The following is a 22,130-nucleotide window of genomic DNA, read 5'->3' as shown; positions in this document are numbered from 1 at the left end:
AGAAAGAAAATTCTTCTAATTTCTGTCTTTAATGGGACACCCCTTTCGTGTTAAGCACTGTCTCTGTCTTTTTTGCTTCACCTGATGGCAGCTGCATTGCTCCCCATTTGTTTCTCTTGGGCTGTGGAATGAAATCTCGTCAGATCATGACACTTAAAGCAGACCCGATATTCCCTTCAAGAATGTTTACTTCGCTTCCATCAGTTCATCATGCCCACAATGCATGTTAACAGTCTTTGCACAACAAAAATGGGATCTGTTTGAACTTAACACTGATTTCCAGTGGTCCCGAGTTCAGGCTTTCTGTTTATGTGATTTACGGCGCTATCAACAAAAACAGGATCACAAGGACTTCACGCTCGTGTCTCCACTGCCACTTTGAAGACCTCTGGAGTTAGCCTAACTCCATGGAATTCAGTTCCCTACGGCTTCAGGAACCCAGGAACATGGGAACAGAAGTAGGCTATTCACTTCCTGAGGCCTGTTCCATCAATCAATGAGATCATACTCATCGGTAGCCTAACTCCATATACTGACCCTTGGCTCATATCACTTAATACATCTGCTTAACAAAAATTATCTACATTGGATTTAAAATTAAGAACTGATCCAGTACCCACTGCCATTTGTGGAAGAGACTTCCAAACACCTACTCCTCTTTCTGTGTAGAAGTGCTTCCCAACATTTCTCCTGAATGGTCAGGCCCTAATTCTCAGATGATGCCATTAGTTCTATGTTCTGAATTGAGCAGGATGTTCCTGTCAGCTGGCAATGGATGGCTCCTTTCAGTGTTTATGCTTTGGGACTTTACAATGTCCTCCCCTTGCATAGTGCTAACCACCCTAATGGCTGGTATAAGGATCGTCGCAGCTAGAGAAGAATCCTCCATGTTACAGCTCATCAGTTTCTTAACCAGTCTCTCAACCTTTCTGCTCCTTGACAGCACGCTCCATGATGTGAAGATACAAAAAAAAAGCATGGTTTTGTTAGTTAAACCAGATAGAAGCACCTTCAAAATCTGAGGAAGTAAAAGGACTATCTTTTTTGATAATAAGTTGTACAGGTTAGATGAATTCAGGCCTGAATTGGTCTCCGTTAATTCAGCCAATCTTACACTGGCAAAACTATTGCCTGCAATTTTCTTCAATACAATAGGCTGGGGGAAACTATCATTCAGGCTTTCTGCTCCTAGTCTGAGCCATGGAACATTGTCTGAGAAGTGTGTTTGATTTAGATGGAAACAGGGTTGGGTTTGACTGCGTTATCCTCCATATGGAATAGCCCATCTGCATCAGGTGCTCAAGGACTGCAGTGTCACATCCAGTCATTGCTGTCAGAAATGGGGAGAAGTAGGGACACAACTGGGAGAAGTATTCTTAGTAACAGTGCAAGGAGTCCTAACAACTTGTGTCATGGATGGAAATGTCTGTAATAGTAATTATTCAGCATACTCAAACTGCAAGACAGTCTTCATTGGTAACAAGATGCTGCACGCAATAAAAATATGGAGGGTTAACCTCCTCTCTGTGCTAATTTCACACTCATGCTTACTCTACCAATAAAGTAGCACAGGCAAACTTTACCCAACATGCAGCAGCATCAATATTCTCAGCAGGGAGATCAAAAAGCAGAATCAAATTGAAAACTAAACAGAAGAATCTCAGAACAAAACTTCTGTCTGTTGATCAGGCAGCAGCACTTTCCAACAGCAAGAAGCCAGCCCAGAATACATTCATTTAAACAGTAGCACAGCCAACTCTAATCACGCATTCTCCAGCAGGAACAGTCACACAGTCCTGTTGGTACAGTCTCACGGTGTCCAGCAGGGGCAGTTACAGATTCCTGTTGGTACAGTCTCACATTCTCCAGCAGGGGCAGTCACACGTTCCTGTTGGTACAGTCTTGCATTCTCCAGCAGGAACAGTCACACATTCCTGCTGGTACAGTCTCGCAGTATCCAGCAGAGGCAGTCAAACGTTCCTGTTGGTACAGTCTCACAGTGTCCAGCAGGGGCAGTCACACATTCCTGTTGGTGCAGTCTCGCAGTGTCCAGCAGGGGCAGTCACACATTCCTGTTGGTACAGTCTTGCATTCTTCAGCAAGAACAGTCACACTTTCCTGTTGGTACAGTCTCGCATTCTCCAGCAGGGGCAGTCACACATTCCTGTTGGTGCAGTCACACATTTCTGTTAGTGCAGTCTTGCACTCTCCAGCAGGCACAGTCACACATTCCTGTTGGTACAGTCTCGCATTCTCTATCAGGAACAGTCACACATTTCTGTTGGTACAGTCTCACAGTGTCCAGCAGGGACAGTCACACATTCCTGATGGTACAGTCTCATAGTGTCCAGCAGGCACAGTCACACATTCCTGTTGGTACAGTCTCACAGTGTCCAGCAGGGACAGTCACACATTCCTGTTGGTACGGTCACGCATTCTCCAGCAGGCAGAGTCACACATTCCTGTTGGTACGGTCTCGCAGTGTCTAGCAGGGCAGTCACACATTCCTGTTGGTACGGTCTCGCAGTGTCTAACAGGCACAGTTACACATTCCTGTTGGTACAGTCTCATGTTCACCAGCTACAACATGACATGATTAATGAAGAACTTTTAGAAATGAAGATGACCTTACAGTCCAAGGAACATTGCAAATGAAATGAGTGATGACGTGGGTTTGCGAAAGAACAGAATGAATGCTGAAAAATAAACAGTGAAGATTGCTGAACAGAAGAAATATTAACGTTTATTCCCTATCAAAATTTTTAATCAGTTAATTCATTTTAAGTTACTTAGCTCAAGTTATTTTTCAGGTCTATTAACATCTCTACTTTGTTTCAAACCCGTCTGATTCTGCCTCTAAGCTCACTAAATTGTTGCCCAGGACATGACTGAGGTCTAATCTCACTCACCTCTTTCTGTCTCATCCAGCTCGGTTTGCCCAGATAACATCAATCAAAAGACTACTGCCTCTTTCTTCGCATTTCTCTTCAGAATGATTACTCACTTGTAAACAGAGTCTTTCCATCTATTGCCTTACATTGGAACAGGAGTAGACCATTCAGCCCCTCAAGCCGATTCCACTATTCAATGAGATCATGGCTGATCTGTGGCCTAACTCCATATACTGGCCTTTGGCCTATATACCTTAATATGTTTAACAAAATATTTCACATACTATGTCAATCTTTATTTAAAATTAAGAACTAACCCAGTATCAACTGCCTTTTGTGGAAGACAGTTCCAAACATCTAACATTCTTTGTGTGTAGAAGTGCTTCCTAACATCTGTCCTAAATGGTCTGGCCCTAATTCTCAGACTATCCTCCTCTAGTTCTAGAATCTCCAACCAGTGGAAATAATTTATCTTTATATACCCTGTGATTTCCTGTTAATATCTTGTGGACTTCAATCAGCTTACCCCTTAAGTTTCTAAATTCTACAGAAAACAGGTCTAACTTGTACAACATCACCTCATAACTTAACCTCTAAAGCCCAGATATTAATCTAGTAAACCTACATTGTACTTCCTTCAAGGCCATATATTCTTCGTAAGGTGTGGTGCTCAGACGCGCCGACAATACTCCCAAATCTCTTTGGACATTCCACTGTAACTTTTTTATTAACTTTGTATTGTCCAGAAAGTGTCTTGATCTATCCTTTATTCGTCCAAATGTCCACCTTACTGTGGACAACTGTGAAAATATCCCGGCTTAAAAAGAAAATTGGCTCCTGGGTGATGACAACTGCCCCTTATAGAATCTTTATTCCATGGGTGCTTTCTTTTCTCATCACCTTTCCTGTCTGAAACACAATGTGCTAAGATGGCCATTCAAACTATTGCTTGCTCTCTCCCCTTGCTCCCCTGGCACCTCCTCCCCTGTGAAATGCCTGGCATTATCCTATCTTCTCTTGAACAGCCGAACCACCGACCTGTCTTCCCAGTGTTCAAGCCGAGTGGGCAAACAGAGGCAGAGGAGCTTGGGGACGTCTGACATCGACTATAAGTCTATTGGGATCATCGCTAATTCTGCTGATATTACACCTTACATTATAGTCTCATTCTTAAAGATGTCCCAAAAGTGTGGGGAGATGCAAATCTGATCCACACTCCACAATCTCAGTTTGAGCTTCTGCCCACAAAGAATGAAACAGTTAGGGTGAAAGTTATCATCTGAGTAGTGAAATAATTGATAGATTTGACTCATGAGGATAATCTTTAATTGCAGAACAATAAGTGTTCTGATTTCCTCACTGGACAGAAAAGGTATAGATATTAAGGATTAAGTATAAAGAGTTTAAGACAGGAATGATGAAAATCCTTTGTAAAAAGAGCAATAAAGCTGTGAAATGTATTACTCAGGTTAATGAATGAAGCAGTCACCAAATTAACATAGAAATTTACATTAGAAGATTCTGTGGGATAAAAGGATTTGGGAACAAGCTGGTATATGCAATGAGAAGTATTACTTGTGCGGAGGATAATGATTGACACAGACTATTTTAAGGAAACAGCCACTTCTCAAGTTGCAATAGTAAAGAGAAGTTGCAAATCTACCCTAAACTAGGAGCAAAGCTGCCATCTCTAATGCAGGAAGTAAACAGCCTGGCACAGCCAGGGGTAGACACATGAAAATTTGAAAACAACATACACCCAAAGGAACAGTCACAGAAAAAAGAATAAATCATTAGTGAAAATGTCTCATCTTTGGCAAATGGCACTACAAAGTGAATCCAGTCCCAAATATGAGCATCATTTACCTGCTATGTCACACAGTTCAGCATCAGTAGCATTGACCAAGGCTTCTTCCAGCTCTGGTTCCAGGGTAACACTGTCAATTACTAACTGCACAGGCTTCTCTTTGGGGATCCAAGGTTTCCCTATTTGAAGAAGTGAATAACAAGGCAACACATCAGTCTGTTCAAATAGTAAAAACACAATCTAGTTCAACTACTCTTCACTCCCCAACACCCTGTTGGGAACTCCATTTCCACACGGGCCACAGCGATTCGAGGAGAAAATTGACTGCTATCACCCTCTTGGAGCAGCTAGAGCTGAGTAATAAATGACAGGAATGCACCGATCTTAAAAAAAACAAAGAAAACGGCCCGTTTAATAGGCTTTGCAAGAATGCGCAAATATAACAAGTTCACACTTTACAGATGACACTAGGATAGATAGAAAAGCACTGTGTGGTGGAAAGTGGACTTGAGGAATTTGGAGACAAATATAGATAGGTGAGCGAGGAGGCAGAAAACCCAGTAGCTGAAGTGTAAGGCAGAAGTATGTGAAATTGTTCACTTTGGCAGGAAGAATAGGAAAAGAATATTACCTTCAGTGAACATAAAAAGTAAGGAGTTATGCACCAGTTACACATACTGTACCTTGATCGCTGTGTTCAGTTTTGAATTCCTTATTTAAAGAGGACATTAATGTGTTGTAGACAGCTCAGCTCATAAGAGCTTCACTAAGTTGATAGCTGTCATGAGTGGGTTGTCTGATGAGGGAATATTGGACAGGCTGGCTTTCTTTTCACTGGAGGTTTGAAGAGTGAGAAGTGACTTGATTGAAATCTATAAGATCCAGAATGGTCTTGACAAAGTCAAGTTTGAAATGCTGTTTCCTCATGTGGGTGAGTCAAGATCAAGGAGGGCATTGTTTAAGTTAGGGCTCACCCTTTTTAGGACAGAGATGAGAAGAATTGTTTTCTCTCAGTGGCTAATGTAACTTTGGAACTCTCAGCTACAGGATGCAGCAGTGGCAGGGTCAGTGAACACTTTTTAAGACAAAGGTGGATTTTTGTTTGTCAAGGAAATTAAAGGATATCAGGAAAGTTGAATTCACACCATGAACAAATCAGTCTCATTGCAAAGGGCCAAACTGAAACATGGAAACATAGAAAGTAGATGCAGGGATAGGTCATTTGGTCCACTGGGTTTGCTCTATCATTCACCACGATCATGGTTGCTCCTCTACCTCAATACCATTCTCTCCATCTCTCCCCATTCCACTTGATGCCGTTAGTGTTCAGAAATCTATTTCTTTTTTAATGAGTCTCCAATGCCTTGTGTGGTAGAAATTTCCATGTGCTCACTGCCTTCTGAATGAAGGAGTTTCTCTTTATCTTATTGTGGAATAGCCTATCCTATATTCTGAGGCCATGGCCCCTTGACTTCAACCCCCAAACCCCCTACCCCCACCCCATGCAGTGACGATACGTGTCTTTAAGAGAGAGTTAGTGAACCTGGTAATGAAGTGTCTCTCCATAGGAAGTGGCGTAAATGGCTTTGGGTTTTCTTTTAAAAAAAGGGGACAAAAGAATCATGAGTGGGTGTAGTTGCTGAAGTTGGGGTTTTCGAGTTGAAGCTGCTGGATGCAGCTCTCTCTGCTGCAAAAGCTTGAGTTCTCCCTTTGTTGTTAAATTCGTTCTGTTGGTGTGGCTTCTCCTGAACTAGTAGTTTGCCTTCCACTACAAAAAGGGTCCATTTATTCCCATTCTGCTTCCTGTCTGCTAACCAATTCTCAACCTATCCCCTTATATTACCCCTGATTCCCATGTGTTTTAAACTTGCACACAAACCTCTTTTGTAGGATCTTATCAAAAGCTTTGTAAGAGTTGAAATGCACCACATCCACTGCCTTTCCCTTATCTGTTCTCCTCGTTGCATCCTTTTGCATCTTTATTAGATTTGTTGAACATAGAACATTACAGCACAGTACAGGCCCTTCGCCCCTCGATGTTGTGCCGACCTGTCATACCGATCTCAGGCAATGGCCTAGTGGTATTATCACTGGACTGTTAATCCAGAGACCTAGATAATGTTCTGGGAACCTGCATTCGAATCCCACCACGGCAGATGGTGGAATTTGAATTCAATAAAATATCTGGAAATAAGATTCCATTGTCAATTGTTGGGAAAGACTCATCTGGTTCACTAATGCCTTTTAGGGAAGGGAACTGCCATCCATACCTGGTCTGGCGTGCATGCAACTCCAGACCCACAGCAATGAGGTTGACTCTTAACTGCCCTCTGGGCAATTAGGGATGGGCAATAAATGCTGCCTGGTCAGCAATGCTGTCATCTAGTTAATGAATTAAAAAAGGCCCGTGTTGACGTTGTCTAATGAATGTTAGGAGCACTACTGCTCCTAAATCATACGTTTGGAGTTTATTTGGTCGAGATGTGAACCCTAGTTCAGAAGACACCAGCAGATTTTCACACTTACAATCACAGAACTCCTACAGTGCAGAAAGAGGCCATTCAGCCCATCGGGTCTGCACCAACCTTCCGAACAGCATCCTGCCCAGACCCAGCCCTCTACTCTATCCCTGTAACCCCACATTTCCTGTGGCTAATCCACCTAGCCTGCACGCTAGACGTTACAGACAATTTAGCATGGCCCATCCACTAGACCTGCACATCCTGGGACTGTGGGAGGAAACCGGAGCACCCGGAGGAAACCCACGCAGACACAGGGAGAATGTGCAAACTCTGCACAGACAGTTGCCCAAGGCTGGAATTGAACCCGAGTGCTTTGAGGCAGCAGTACTAACCACTGACCCACAGTGCCGCACTAATGTCAGGACACGTGCTGGAACAAAGACATTGTTATCTGCCTGCAATTTATGGCCAAAGAAAGGGATGTAGCAGAGACAGTTGAGCGAATGGAGTCACTTTTAGTGGCAATGAGGTCCAAGAGTTCAGTGTGCCCCTGGATTGATGGAGGAGGAAGGGCAATGGTTTAAGGAAATATTTGACAGTGGGGCAAGCAAGTTAGAATTTACCTTCGCTCCGCAGATGATCCTGAAGCAGTGGATTGTCTTGGCAGGAGAAAGCGCAGACCTAAACAGATTTGATGTATTTCAGTCTTAATGTCAGATAGACCAAAGCCTCTGGGACTGGATGCAAGAGTAGGGGCCCGAATAGGGAGGAGGAATGATCAAGGTGGGAGAATGTAAGGGATTTCTAACTGACAATTTGAAAATTCAATTCTGAGACTAAATTTAGCACAATGATACATCAGTTACCAGGAAAGTTCGAGTAACTTGAGGCGAGAAGGAGTTGGGGGTGTTGGTTACTGGTTATAATGAAACTCAGTCGGAGCAATGCGCAACATAACGCCTTTCGACAACTGGCTGGCAGATCCCTTCAAGAAATAAATACACAGCTGAGGATGGAATGTAGTTGCAGCTATTTCTGTCAAGGCAGAGAAGCAGCCGTTAGATGACTGAAGAACAATTACAAGATAAAATATATCACAACAAGTGTTACTGGAACACAAGGTGACTCAAGGTGAGAAATATTTATCTTTTCAAGAAACTACTTAGGTTACAAAATCACAAGTATAGAAATCCCTCTTCAATCAGGCTAAAGAGAACAATGACCTCCAATGTCATGCTGGTGATCATCGACACACTGATGATTCACTAAACATTATAACAATCTGCACTTTCTTATGGTCATTCCTATGATGTGAGCATTAAGGCACAGCAGAGAAAAACACTGTTGGAGGTCTTCCGGCTGCAGTTAGATGGGAGTCCGTTTTATATATGTATATACACACACAAGGATCAACCACATTGCTCTGGGTCAGGAGTCACATGTAGGCCTGATGAAGACAGATTCCCCTCCCTAAAGGACATTAGTGAGCCAGATTTTTTTAACATAATTTACATGGTTGTCATTTGGCTTCTGTCTTCTTTTTAAAATTCCAGATATTTCAAAAGCAGAATTTCACCATCTGTGATGGTACAATTTGAACGCATGGACCAGAGCATTAGCTTGACGAATCTAGTGATACCACTCTGCACTACTGCCTCACCAATAGTATTACTGTACAAGGACTTTAATAAAAAATAGTCAGGAGGCCTCAAGGGAAGGAAAAACACCAACGAATTATCAATGAAAGACAGAGTTATAAGAGGCTCCAAAGAAAGAGCAAAGAAATTTATCTTTCAAAGACTTCCAAATGCAGGAAAAAGAGAAGGGGAGAGAGAGTGTGGGTGTGTGTGTGAGAGAGAGAGAGATAGAGAGAGGGAAAGAGAGAGGGATAGATAGACAGGAAGAGAGGGAGAGAGGGGAAGAGAGAGAGGGAGATCAAAAGAACAGGATTAAGGTTGGTACTGGTCTCACTTGAAAAGAATGTGAAGAATCCGATGAGACAGTAACACTTATTAATGTTTACAGAAAAAACTGACTTTATTTCATGAAAGTAACATGCCATGTTTTGAAAAATACAATAAAGGTGTTTATTTTCTCCTCACAAACCTTCACATCTAAGTATCCCTCTTTCATGATGACTATCTCTTCAAGATAAGGATCTTTATGGCTGCTTTTAGAACCAACAGTTAAATAACAAAAACTGTACTGACAGCAGACCAAGCCAGACATAAACTTTGCTTCATGATCAAGGCAACCAGGCACGCATTATATTACTGCCCAGTGGCATTCCATTTTATTGGAAGCTCTTAGCCACTTATGATATTTATTCATGAAACATTTGTAGAAGTCTATGGACCAAAAGCTAAAACACCAAAAGCTGTCTTTTAGGACACAGAAGATAAGTATCAACCTCAGTGTGGCAACAGCAGAGACTGAGAATCTCCAAAGCCCAGACGAAGTGTTGAGAAAGTCAGGCTGTAAAAATTGCTCTGTAACCATTCCATTTAGTTCCAAAATGAAAGATGATTGGGCTCTCAGGCAATGCTCCCTCTAATTCCTCTTGCTGCTGTGTGGACCCTCTGAAGTCCATGTGAAATAACAGCTCCAAGAAGTGGAAGCTATGCGTTGGCACATCGATTGATGTACGGGAACAGTACAGCTCAGTATAGCTAATCAGTACCTCTACCTGCATTTCAGGTGTTTTCAGAGATGAATAATTTTTGAGGTGTCTCTGAAAATGTTATAGTTAACCTGCCAGAGTTTGGAAAGAGTGTTTCTAAAGACCAGAAGTATCATGGTTCACTGGGTTGAAATGCATGTGGAAGTTCATGAAAAGAATGGAAAGAACAACTTCATGAGGCATAATAAAGTTGCAAGGTTGACCTAGTATACACAGAGGATCTCAATTAATACTCACACTGTCCTGGGTTACACTTTACCAGGATAAGAGTTGAAAAGAACAGAAGTAAAGCCTTGGGAACTTAAAAATCATTTCGGGCCATTTCTAGAAAAATTGAAGGTCTGCTTTCAGAACATTGCAACTTATACATGCTGCTTTTTTTTGAGTTGAGTTATAAGTTCTGTTTTGTAGTTTAAAGTATATGCTGCCTACAAAATGACATTTATGAAATAATGCTTTTACTTTGTTCATCAGTCTACATCTTACATTTTGAACTTTTGTTGCATCATCCATTCAACTATTAACTGGAAACTTGAATTCCTTTTCAAAAATTATTGATCATTATGGGAACTGTAGCAAATTGGGGAGGCTGTGGCAGGATATTGAATCCAAGACTAAGATGAGTGCACTAGTTTAACAGGAGTTTAAATGGACAAGCTCTCAGAGTAATTTCTGCTGTATTCAAAGTAACATTAAAATGCCTATGCCTCTGTTGAAGGTTTCCTCGAATGTTTATGGTCTTATGGAGGGGACTTGGCCAAATTGCAACCATTAACAGAGATTATTCTAAAAATGGGTGGAAAAGTTAAAATTGGATTTAAAAATGGGCAATAACAAGGCAGGAATGGTTGGGGTGTTGGCTCAGTACGTGAACCTTGAAGAAAGAAATGGCATTCCTGACAAAATGCAGACAGAGGTGGCTTGGATTCAGTTCAAATGAAGAAAGTCAAGAGATAGAGACAAAAGTAGAAACTTGTACTGGAAAGAAAGGAACAAAAATGGGAAATGTAAAACGTTGAATTAGAATTGCAAAGAAAAGGAAATCAAGGAATTTGAACTTGATATACAAGCATTTTTATTACAAGGACTGACAGTAACAGGCAGATTTGGCAAGTTGTATTTGCCTGGAGGCTAAATGTGGTGAAGACATAAATATGTATTTCATGCAATTTGAGAAAGGTCCAACAAAATTAGAGAGACCACGAGAAATTTGGACAATTCTATTCCAAAGTGTTTTGGTCGGAAAAGCAAAGGAAGTTTATTTGAAGCCTTCTAATGAACAAGCAGTCAGAAGACTATGATACTGTTAAGAGTGCTGCATTTCATGTATGCAAGTTAGTCCTCGGAGTTTAAAGGCAAAAATGTAGAAACCTGAGGAAGTGACAGAATCAGGCTTCTGAAAAATTTGCTCAAGATAAAGAAATGGTGTCTGCTTGATAATAAGAGCAATGAAGTTAATCAAGATTTTGAAAACCTTTCAGAATTGTTGTAATTGAAAGAAATTGCAAACAGTATTCATTTAGGAGTCAGGCCCCATCTATAAAAACATAGAGGGCGGTAAGCCTTTGTATGCAAACGCAGGCAGAAACTGGAGAGAAAGGAGCAATGATAATGAACAGAATGCTTATGTGGATAGCAGAAATGAAAAGACAGTTAGTTCTCAGATTAGTACAAAAGACAGTATTCAAAAAGATTCAGAGACAGTGAGAACTGCCAATGCTGGAGTCGGAGATAACACAGTGTGGAGCTGGAGGAACACAGCAGGCCAGGCTGCTTCAGAGGAGCAGGAAAGTTGACGTTTTGAGTCGAGACACTTCTTCAGAAAATCATTTTTGAAGAAGGGTCCTGACCCTAAACTTCAACTTTCCCGCTCCTCTGGTGCTGCCTGGCCTGCTGTGTTCCTCCAGCTCCACACTGTGTATTCAAGAAGACTAACTTGATGCAGTTGCTATAAGAGAGGGCGTGTGAAAGCCAACTTTTGGAAGTCAAAAGCTACGTTAATAGTTTTCGAGCTTCTCCAGAAAATGTTGCATTGTGAAGACCACATCTTTTTACAATTATTTATTTTTGACTGCGGACTATATCCAGAAGGGTGTTACTTTGACTCCAAGGGACTGTATGGAAAATGAGTGCAGTTTTAAAATCATGTTTACCGGAACTGTCTGCAGATTGCAAAGCAAGTGGAGCTAACAGGGATGTGAGAAATTCTGTTACTCTGAGGAGGTAACAAATTCAGACCAAATTGCCTCCATTTCTTTGTGTTTGAGCCAAACCTGCCCAATGACACTGGCTGGTCAGGTTAGAGAAACTAACTTCTGAAGGAAAAGCATCAAAATGGCTCTTCTCCTTCCCGTGTGGGAAAGGTAACCAGCAAATCTACTCCTTGCTAACTGTTCTCACACTCCATTTCCATGGCCCTGCCAAAGGAAAAGAAGTTATGCGGGATATTCATAGAATCAATTCTCAACCAATGACTGAAAGCCTGAACTTTGAGGCAAACAACTTCATACAAAGAGATCAAGGGAAACTGAAAGACACTGAACTAAGACCACTTATCAAGTCCTGTCATCCAGACTGGAACTATAGAACTGCATTCGACCTTGTTTCTCTTCAACTTTAAAATCCATGTCTTTACATTCAGCCTGTCTGCGTGTGTGGTTTGATAATTAAGAAGGGTTAGAAACATAGAGTTTTAAGTTAGTAACTCATATTTCTTTGTTATCTTTGGTTGAAAACTATTTGTGCGTTTTAGTTTTGTTCTGGTTTCTTCTACAAATTGGTGGTGTGTAATCTTTTGACCAGAGTTTGTCAGTCAGGGTAACTGGATGGCTTAACAAAATCTTTTCACATTTGTGATGACTCTGAGAATAATGGCGCTACCACAGGATGTCATAACAATACAGTAAGTGAAGCTTCTGACAAATGGATGCCATCCAGTGTGTTTACAGTAGTTATAAATTGAAACATGAAATATTATGGGAGCTTTGTATTTGAAGGCAAAATAACTCCTTTTTAGTCTGAAAAAGGGATCAAATAGATTGTTTTTCTTATGAGATATGGGATCAGCTCAAAGATTGTGTGGTGGAAAGTTTTGAATTTCCTTGTGGAAAGTTCATCAAATATGGAAACAGAAAGGGGGGGCAAAGGTTACAGTTTGAAATTCTTAAACTGAATCCTGAACTTGGGCTGTAAAATTTCCTTGAGCCTGTATTGACCTTCACTGGAATACTGCTGGAGCCTGATGCCAGAGAGCCCAGTGTGTGGGAACAAGGTAGGAAATTCAAATAGCATGTGGCCAGGTGCTTGGAATAAGAGAGGTGAATTTCTAGTGCAGTATCACAATCGCTTCCCTATCCCAATGGGATAATTCAAAGACCTAGAATGAGAATCTTGAATGCGTGTTCAAAACCCAGCAATGACAGGCTTAGAATATCGCCATTTAACTTCCATTAAGGTATGACATTGAACAAATGGGATTTTATGGACTTACAGTAAACTGTCTGTTGAAACGAAATGGAAGCACGCAGTCTGCAGAAGAGAGATTAGTCAGGTAATTTCTTAGTTTTACTTTCAGATCTTGAACTATCTTGCACACACCTTGTCAATGCTAAGCACTGATTTATTTTAAGAATTACTCGCAATTGCAGGAACTAGACAGGCACTTGTTCAAATGGGAACAAGGAGGGATTGGAAATACTCAAAGGAACACTGGTGATCAGTGGAAGAAATATGCATCAGGGGCTGATGTTTTTCTCTGTCTGAATGATGTGCGTACCTGGTGAGCCAGCTAGAAAAATATGGCAAGATTGAAAAATGAGATTCTCAATTTTGAGAAAGAAAGTCCGAGTTTCCGCCTAAGGTTTGAACAGCAAGACAGGAATCAAGGAATGAAGTGAGCAACAGGAGTTACATTTGTATGCATTTTCAGGAATGGAAATAGGAAATTCCTAGGAATACAGCGCAAGCAACTTGTCTCCTGACTCCCCAAAGCCTGTCCACCATCTACAAGGCTCAAGTCAGGAGTATGATGGAATACTCCCCACTTTCCTGGAAGGGTGCAGCTCCAACAAGACTCAAGAAGCTTGACACCATCCAGGACAAAGCAGCCTGCCTGATTGGTACCACATCCACAGATATCCATGCCCTCCACCACCAACGCTCAGTAAAGCATTCTGTACTATGTACTGCAGAAATTCACCAAAAATCCTTAGACAGCACCTTCCAAACCCACGACCACTTCCATCTAGAAGGTCAACGGCAGCAGATACAATAGGAACAGTCCCACCTTCAAATTCCCCTCCAAGCCACTCACCATCCTGACTGGGAAACATATCGCCGGTCCTTCACAGTTGCTGGGTCAAAATCCTGCAATTCCATCCCTAATAGCATTGTGGGTCAACCCACAGCAGGAGGGCTGTAGCGATTCATGGTAGCAGCTCACTACCACCTTCTCAAGGGCAACTAGGGATGGGCAATAAATGCTGGCCCGGCCAGCGATGCCCAGGACCCACAAATGATTAACTAAAAATACAAGATGTCACTTTGGAAAAAAGAATACGAGCATGGACTATTTTCTAAACGGTGAGAAAATTCGTAAAGCAGAAGTACAAAGGGATCTGGAAGTGTTGGTCCAGGATTCTCTAAAGGTTAACTTGCAGGTAGAGTCCATGATTAAGAAAGTGAATGTAATGTTGTCGTTTATCTCAAGAGGGTTGGAATATAAAAGCAGTGATGTGCTTCTGAGACTCTATAAAGCTCTAGTTAGGCCCCATTTAGAATACTGTGTTCAATTTTTGGCCCCACACCTCAGGAAGGACATACTGGCCCTGGAGCGTGTCCAGCGGAGATTCACATGGATGATCCCTGGAATGGTAGGTTTAATGTATCATGAACAGCTAAGGATTCTGGGATTGTGCTCATTAGAGTTTAGAAGGTTGAGGGGAGACCTAATAGAAACTTACAAGGTAATATATGGCTTAGAAAGGGTGCACACTGGGAAGTTGTTTCTATTAGGCGGGGAGACTAGGACCCGTGGGCACAACCTTAGAATTAGACAGGGTCAATTTAGAATGGAAATGTGGAGACATTTCTTCAGCCAGAGAGTGGTGGGCTTGTGGAATTTATTGCCACAGAGTGCCGTGGAGGCCGGGATGTTGGATGTCTTCAAGGCAGAGATTGATAAATTCTTGTTCTCACAAGGAATCAAGGGCTACGGGGAGAGTGCAGGGAAGTGGTGTTGAAATGCCCATCAGCCATGATTTAAACGGCAGAGTAGACTCGATGGGCCGAATGGCCTTACTTCCACTCCTATGTCTTATGGTCTTATGGCTGTAGTGCCAATCAAGCAGGCTGCTTTGTCCTGGATGGTGTCAAGCATCTTGAACGTTATTGGGGCTGCACTCATCCAGGCAAGTGGGGAGTATTCCATCACACTCTTGGCTTGTGCCTTGTAGATGGTGCACAGGCTTTGGGGAGTCAGGAGGTTAGTTACTCATCGCAGTATTCCTAGCTTCTGACCTGCTTTTATAGCCATCGTGTTTCTGTGGTGAGTCCAGTTGACTTTCTGGTGAGGCCTTTCAAGGGCCAATTGCATCAATCAGGCACTCACACAGTACAAGATGAAGTCATCTGTAATCAGAATATCCTGCATGTGAAAGGCATGCACTGTCCAACTCTGTGGCATGACACGCTGGTCATGTCATTGGTCAGTGCAGAGTGAAGCTAGTCACCTTTGTGCAGGAGGTTGTAATCATTGGTGGCCTTGAAAGCGTGACATCAGGCCATAATTCGCAAAGGCAATCCATGATCCCGTCTGCCATTTAAGGTCATGGGGATGCTTATCTCTCACCTTGATCCATAAGTAAACACCAAATACTCTCCTTGGAGGAGGATTTCAGTAATCTCACTCCATTTCCTGGGCTTGTATGGGATGGCAGTATGGCTGCAACATGTGCTGCAATCATTGGAATAAGGGTCCTATGTCAAAGGTCCGTATCAAGGCATCTCTCCTTGTCAGAATCTTCTATGTCCCACTGTATGGAGGGCAATGCTAAACTCGTATTTGACTGTGATGTCCATCTGACTTAACACATTACTGAGGGCCTGTTCTGTTTCTGATATTTCCCACCTAGATTACTGGAACTGTAACTGATGGATCCAGCCACAGCATGATGCAGGCATGGTACAACAAGACTCAGAGAATTTAAGGAGGAACAAATGTGCCAGCAAGTCCTGAATAAGCACTAACACCCAGCAGCTGCTGAATAACCTCCAGGTTAAGAAGGTTAAACTGAAGGCTCCCTTAGCATGCTGAGGCACAACGAAGGGTCGAGAATCCAAACACTTGCGCACAGTTATACACTATGTCCTGACGAAAGGCCATTGACCTGAAACATTAACTCTGTGCCGAATCTGTTGAGTATTTCTGTTGTTATTATGTGAATCCTGAAGCTTGTCTCAGCAAAGCCGTGCCAATGCTCCCTGAATTTGAGGAAGTGAAGCATGTCCTCAAATATACAGAGTGAGGAGTTGGTGAAAAACATGAGAGGTAGGAGTTGTCATTCATTTCACACCTTGACTTTTACCGGATGGATTTTCACATACAAAATGATCTACTGGCTACTATTAGCACACAGCCCTAGAATAGTCTGGGGTACAAATCGCAGACGGTTAATTTAGAAACAGAGTTTACAAATATTATAACGGCATTAAACAATTGCTTACCTCTCTTTTCTCCTGTGTAGGGAACCAAGTCCTCTCTGTCTTTGCACTCCTTTGCTTGTTTCTCTAAATGCTCCAGAAGCTGGTCTCTATTTAATGGGCCTGTCGGTGCTTTTTTTGTCTGATCTTTCTGCCTTAGTCCTACAGGTAGAAGGTCATTCTGGAACAGGAAAAGAAAAGTTCATGTTTTCTCCAGAGGCTGCACATACTATTTTATATCTCCAGTTGGAACAGTTGTTGGATTGCTGTAAAGATTAATGGCACAAACCTAATCTCACCCATTGTGAATTCAAGGGATCTGAGAAAATAGATCAATATGAGATATGTGAGTGATGGAAGAAGGTGCTTTTCCAGGGGCACAAAGCTACAATTTAATCTCTCCAAATTTAGCGATTTGATTTGATTTATTATTGTCACATGTACCTAGGTAGAGTGAAAAGTTTTGTTTTGTGCAGTGCAGGCAGATCAGACCATACAAAGATCGTAGAGTGATAGAACACAGCGAGGAATACAAAGTTATAGCTACAAGGAAGGTGCACAGAAGGAAAGATCAACATTAGATTTGAAATTTGAGAGGTCCGTTTCTCAGTCTAACATCAACGGGGAAGATACTATTCTTGAACCTGTTGGCATGTGTGTTTAAGCTTTTTTATCTCTGCCATATGGGAAGAGGTTGCATGATATTATAACTGGGATAAGAGGGGTCTTTGATGATGTTGGCTGCCTTCCTGAGGCAGTGGGGAGTGTAGATGGAGTCAGTGGATGGAAGGTTGGTTTTGTGTGATGGAGCAGGCTGTGTTCATCAGGACTGTTGACTGGACACTTTCTCCAAGGCTCCTCAAAGTTCAATGAGAAATGACTGGACTTGTTTCAGATCAGAATGCGTAGGTGTGACATGTCTAAACAGTGCAGTTGACTAAGCCATTCAGTCTGCTTTTAGTTTGTGAGCAGGATTTATGCATCAAGTTCAAAAAGCTGACAAAACATGTTGAGGAAGGCATGAATTTTTCTCAAATTGTAAACTCGGCTCTAAAATGAAATCAGAATTGGAAAAACAAAATCTATGCAATGAACACAAGCAGATAGAAACGTGTTTGGCCTTTAGGCTTGGCTAGCCAGAGCTCAGTAATTCTCCCCAGTGCACAAGTTGTGTTTTCTGTACGCGTAAGTCAGAAGCGTCACACTGTCTATTTGGCAGCTTATCTAAACTGTTGGCACCCAAACTCCTTTTAATGACAGCCCTTCCAGCTTATGTTCTCCTGCAATATGTCGAATATGAAGCAGCCATGCTCAGATTGCTGAAGTAACCCTAGGCATTGAATTAAAGTGCATTTACACCCAAAATATTCTTACCGACCTTCAACCATTCCAAGAGGTCTATCGCCATACATTAAATTCGGTCAATCCCAATCAGCCTCCTGCTGAATTTTTCCTTTTGTCAACTATCTGCTTCCTTCCTGCCTCAGATCAATGTGATAGAATGATTATCTTTTACAGCCTCGCTTTATGAGAGAAGCCTCACTGGGACAATCTCTGACTGGTAAGAATACTTGAAACACAGAGAAACCCGCAACAAAATGAAACAAATACTGGAATGATTTGCATGGTAATCCTACATTTGTAATTTTGACAATTTTCTGTAACACATCAGCTCTTTCCTCTTTATCCATTCACACTGTTCTCGGTAGGACAAACTAGGAGACAACCAAGCTGCACAACACAACAATTAATTTCCATCTCAACAATCAAAACCCAGCATTATCGTGTTTGCTCAAATCTGCTCATCAATATGTCTCACTTTTGTAGGTTATGTATATCTGGCTATTCAGGCCAAATCAGAAAATCCTGGGAAAACTCAGTAGACATGGCAGCATCTGTGGGGGGAGAGAGAGCAGAGTTAACGTTTCTGTTCTAATAAAAGGTCACTGGGCCCAAAACATTAACTCAGTTTCTTTCTCCACAGATACTGCCAGACCTTCTGGGCTTCTCCAGTGGTTTCTGTTTTTGTTTCAGATTCCCAGCTTCTGAAATTCTATGTTTTATTTTACACAAGTTGAGAAATTACGTGGGGGCAGCACAGTGGCTCAGTGGTTAGCACCTACTGCTTGATAGTACCAGGGTCCCAGGTTTGATTCCAGCCTTTGGTGACAGCTAATATCTTTACAGTGTGGATAGAAACCATTCAGCACAGCAAGTCTGTACCAACCCTCTAAATAGCAGCCCATCCACACCCAACCCTCCACCCTATCCCTGTTACCCTGCACTTCCCATGGCTAATCCACCTAGCCTGTATATCCCTGGACACTATGGCAAGTTGGCACGGCCAGTCCACCTAACCTACAAACCTTTGGACTGTGGGAGGAAAGCAGACCGCCCAGAGGAAACCCAGGCAGGCGCAATGAGAATGTGCAAACTCCACACCTGGGATTGAGCCGAGGACCCTACTGCTGCGAGGCAGTAGTATTGGCCACTGAGCCTATCTGTGTGGAGTTTACACCCTTTACCCACATAAATTTATTGGCCATCCCAATGCTGTGGGTCTGGAGTCACGTGTAGTCCAGACCAGGTGTGGATGGCAGTTTAGTGAATCAGGTCAGCTTTCCCCCCAACTATTAGGAATGGATTCATGGTGGCCATTAGCTTCTTAATTCCAAATTTTGATTGGATTCATCTGCCATGGTGAGATTTGAACCTGGGTCCCCAGAATATTACCTGGGTCCCTGGATTAACAGTCCAGCAATAATACCATTGGGTCATCACCTCCCCGAGTAACAATTGTGAGCAATGCAGCCTCCAGGCTAACAGGAGCTGGAAGCTGAGCTGACATTAGTTAATTTATTTAACCAGGTGGCCAACTGTGCCCCCAGATCAGCTCCTGGAGCACAGATGAGCTATTGAAATTGGGATAACTTTGGTCAGTGTGATTGAATTATCAGATATAAGGTAGTGCCCAAAAGAAATGGCATCACCAAATATCCATTTTGCCTGCCTTATTTCAAAGCATAGATTTATTTTAAAACAATTCTCATTTAATTGAAGGGCGCTAATTCTTTTCATTGGTTGATATGTATCAGAATATGAGCACACACTCAGGCCTACTTCTTCGCACAGACTTGCACTCGAGAATCATAGAATCCCTACAGTGCAGACAGAGATCCTTTGGCCCATCGAGTCTGTATTAACACTACAAAGACCTACTCACCCCATCCCATAATCCCATATTTCCCACGGCTAATCCACTCAACCTGCACATCCCTGGGCACATCTTTGGACTTTGGAAGGAAGCTGGAGCACTAGGAGGAAACCTACATGGTTAAATAAATTAACTTGAACACTCGGAGGAACCCCACACATCATAGGGAGAATGTGCAAACTTCACACAGGCATTTGCCCTAGGGTCCTGTCTCAGAGATTCTAATAGGCACAGCAAGACAAGGTGAGGCAGGGATGCTGTGAGCATGTAGGTAGGCACTAGGTGAGTGAGCACTAAGACAGCTAATGCATAGCCATGAGATGCAGCTCTGCCTCAGTCTGAGAGTTGGGTACCTGGTATGCAAGCCTGTGCTCCCTGAGTAGCCTGCCATTGTAGCAGAGAGGTGTCACAATGATCATGAGAGACTGTCCATGTCCATGGACAAGGAATGAATGTGCCTGGTGCCCTGAGGTGCTATGTGGCGTTGGATCAAAATGCCAGGTGTGGGTGAGCTGAACCTGCCAGGTACCACTCTACTTTCCACATTGAGCTTTCTCAGCATCTAGTTTATTCGGCACATTCAGTAAGATGGGAAGCTGAATATTAATAAGGGCAAGCTAGGCTGGTAACAAGGTGCTTATCAAACAATAATCCCTTTTAATTGACAACCTGCCGCTACCTAGTGAGAACTTCACCACACTGCAAGTCAAAAGCAAGAAAGACAGACTGAGTTGCCGCCAACATTGAGAAGCCATCACTGGATGCTTCACCTGATTCTGTCACAAATCTCCCCATTGCCCACATCACTCAGAGCCCTGTCAGATTCCATCCAACTGATCTTAGGGACAATTACTCGTTTACCCTTTGATTGGAGAAAGGTGTTAGCAAACTTTTTTTTTGTCAGGTGCATGATAAAACAGTCAGAATCACTGTGCGGCTGTTTGAACAGTCGGTGTTGCCTATGCAGCAGGCAACAAGCGTAGAATGATTGCCAGAATAACAGCTACAAGGCCACAGATGATGTAATGTTAAATATTGCATTGCCAAGCACATGATCCGAAAAGAATGGACTACATAGTGTCCATTTGTAGTGTGAAGACTTTGTAAAGCCCAGACCCCTTCATTCATGTCTGTTGTAAAGCTGTGATCTGAAAAATTACCATTTCACATTGACGTACTTTAATGGTTATCACATAACAGGCTCTTCAAGAGGTTTTCACTGGCTTTCCCACCCATGTACAACTAAAAAACTACTCTAACCATTATGTATAATGAATACCATGCTAAAGTCTGTTGTAATATAACATGCTGAATCTGACAATTCAATTACAACCACACAGAAAGCAAGTGACAGGATTTTGACATTTAGGGCAAAAGGTGAGATTTGGAAAATTAGTCACAGCAGGAGTTTCAGGTATATTCCTGCACTAGTTGAGTGTCTAGATACGTCAAAAATAGTTCTGTGCATAAAAGGGGCTCGTATGTTGACAGGAAACTTCCGTGTTAATTCTTAACTTACAAATCAGAGAAGCATGGAATGATTACAGCACAAAGGAAGGCTTTTGGGGTGTTATGTCTGTGCTGTCTGTCTGCAAGAACGTCACATTTAGTTCCATTCCCTCATCTATTTCTGGAGGGTCTGCAAGTTCTCTCTCTCAGGAGCTTACCCTGTTGAAAGCCATGATTGATCCTCCCCCACCGGAATCTCTGGTAGTACATTCCAGATCTGAGCATTCACTGCATTAAATCACTGTTATCACATTTTCATTTACCAATCATTTTAAAATATTGTGTTCTGGATCTCAGCCTTTCAGCCAGTAGATCTTTCTTAATCTATTTGTCCAAATCCCTCCAAACATTGCTCACCTCAGTGAAATTTCCTCTCAACCTTCCCTTCTCTACTCCAGCTTCTCCAAACATTTCAAATAATTGAAGTCCCTCGCAGACAGTGAAATAACTCCACAGAGGCCAGTATACCATCTCCAAGTCACTTTTTATCTACACACTGAGTGTCCTTGACACTGACCTAGCTCCCTCAAGAGCCAGCTCCCAGAGTGAACAGAGCCTCTGACATTCCTGTTCATATCTGTCAGCCAGGGCTCCCTGATTGGGCCAGGTTAATAGCCCCAATCAGGGAACTCATATTCTAAGATCCACCTGACTGACCTCATTACAATTATTACACCGGGAAGTATTTGTGGCAATCTTTTCTGCATCCTCTTTAATACCTTCATGGCTTTCCCAAAACAAACAGAACACTCCACTGGAGCCAGAACTAGAGCCATTTTATCTTCCTTCCTGTCCTCTTGAAGCCCCTACTCCCTATACTTACAGGGTCTGTTACCTGCACATTTTGAAATTGCGCTGTATTTACCCA

The 22,130-nt window shown here is 42.4% G+C and overlaps 1 protein-coding gene across 4 annotated transcripts in view; it reads right to left on the bottom strand.

The window, feature by feature from the left end:
• The window catches only part of tmod1 (tropomodulin 1), an 89,498-nt gene that overhangs the window by 36,824 nt on the left and 30,544 nt on the right, over positions 1-22,130 (bottom strand). For all 4 annotated transcript variants that reach the window (XM_048527994.2, XM_048527992.2, XM_048527990.2 and 1 more), the window contains exons 3-4: positions 16,564-16,720; positions 4,758-4,877 (exon numbers count right to left, since the gene is read on the bottom strand). In XM_048527994.2, the coding sequence (XP_048383951.1) occupies positions 4,758-4,877; positions 16,564-16,720 (277 nt within the window). The remainder of the gene's footprint in view (positions 1-4,757; positions 4,878-16,563; positions 16,721-22,130) is intronic.

The sequence above is a fragment of the Stegostoma tigrinum genome, chromosome 3 (assembly GCF_030684315.1).
Source record: "Stegostoma tigrinum isolate sSteTig4 chromosome 3, sSteTig4.hap1, whole genome shotgun sequence".
Taxonomy (NCBI): Eukaryota; Metazoa; Chordata; class Chondrichthyes; order Orectolobiformes; family Stegostomatidae; genus Stegostoma; species Stegostoma tigrinum.
This window is presented reverse-complemented; position numbering and strand designations above follow the sequence as displayed.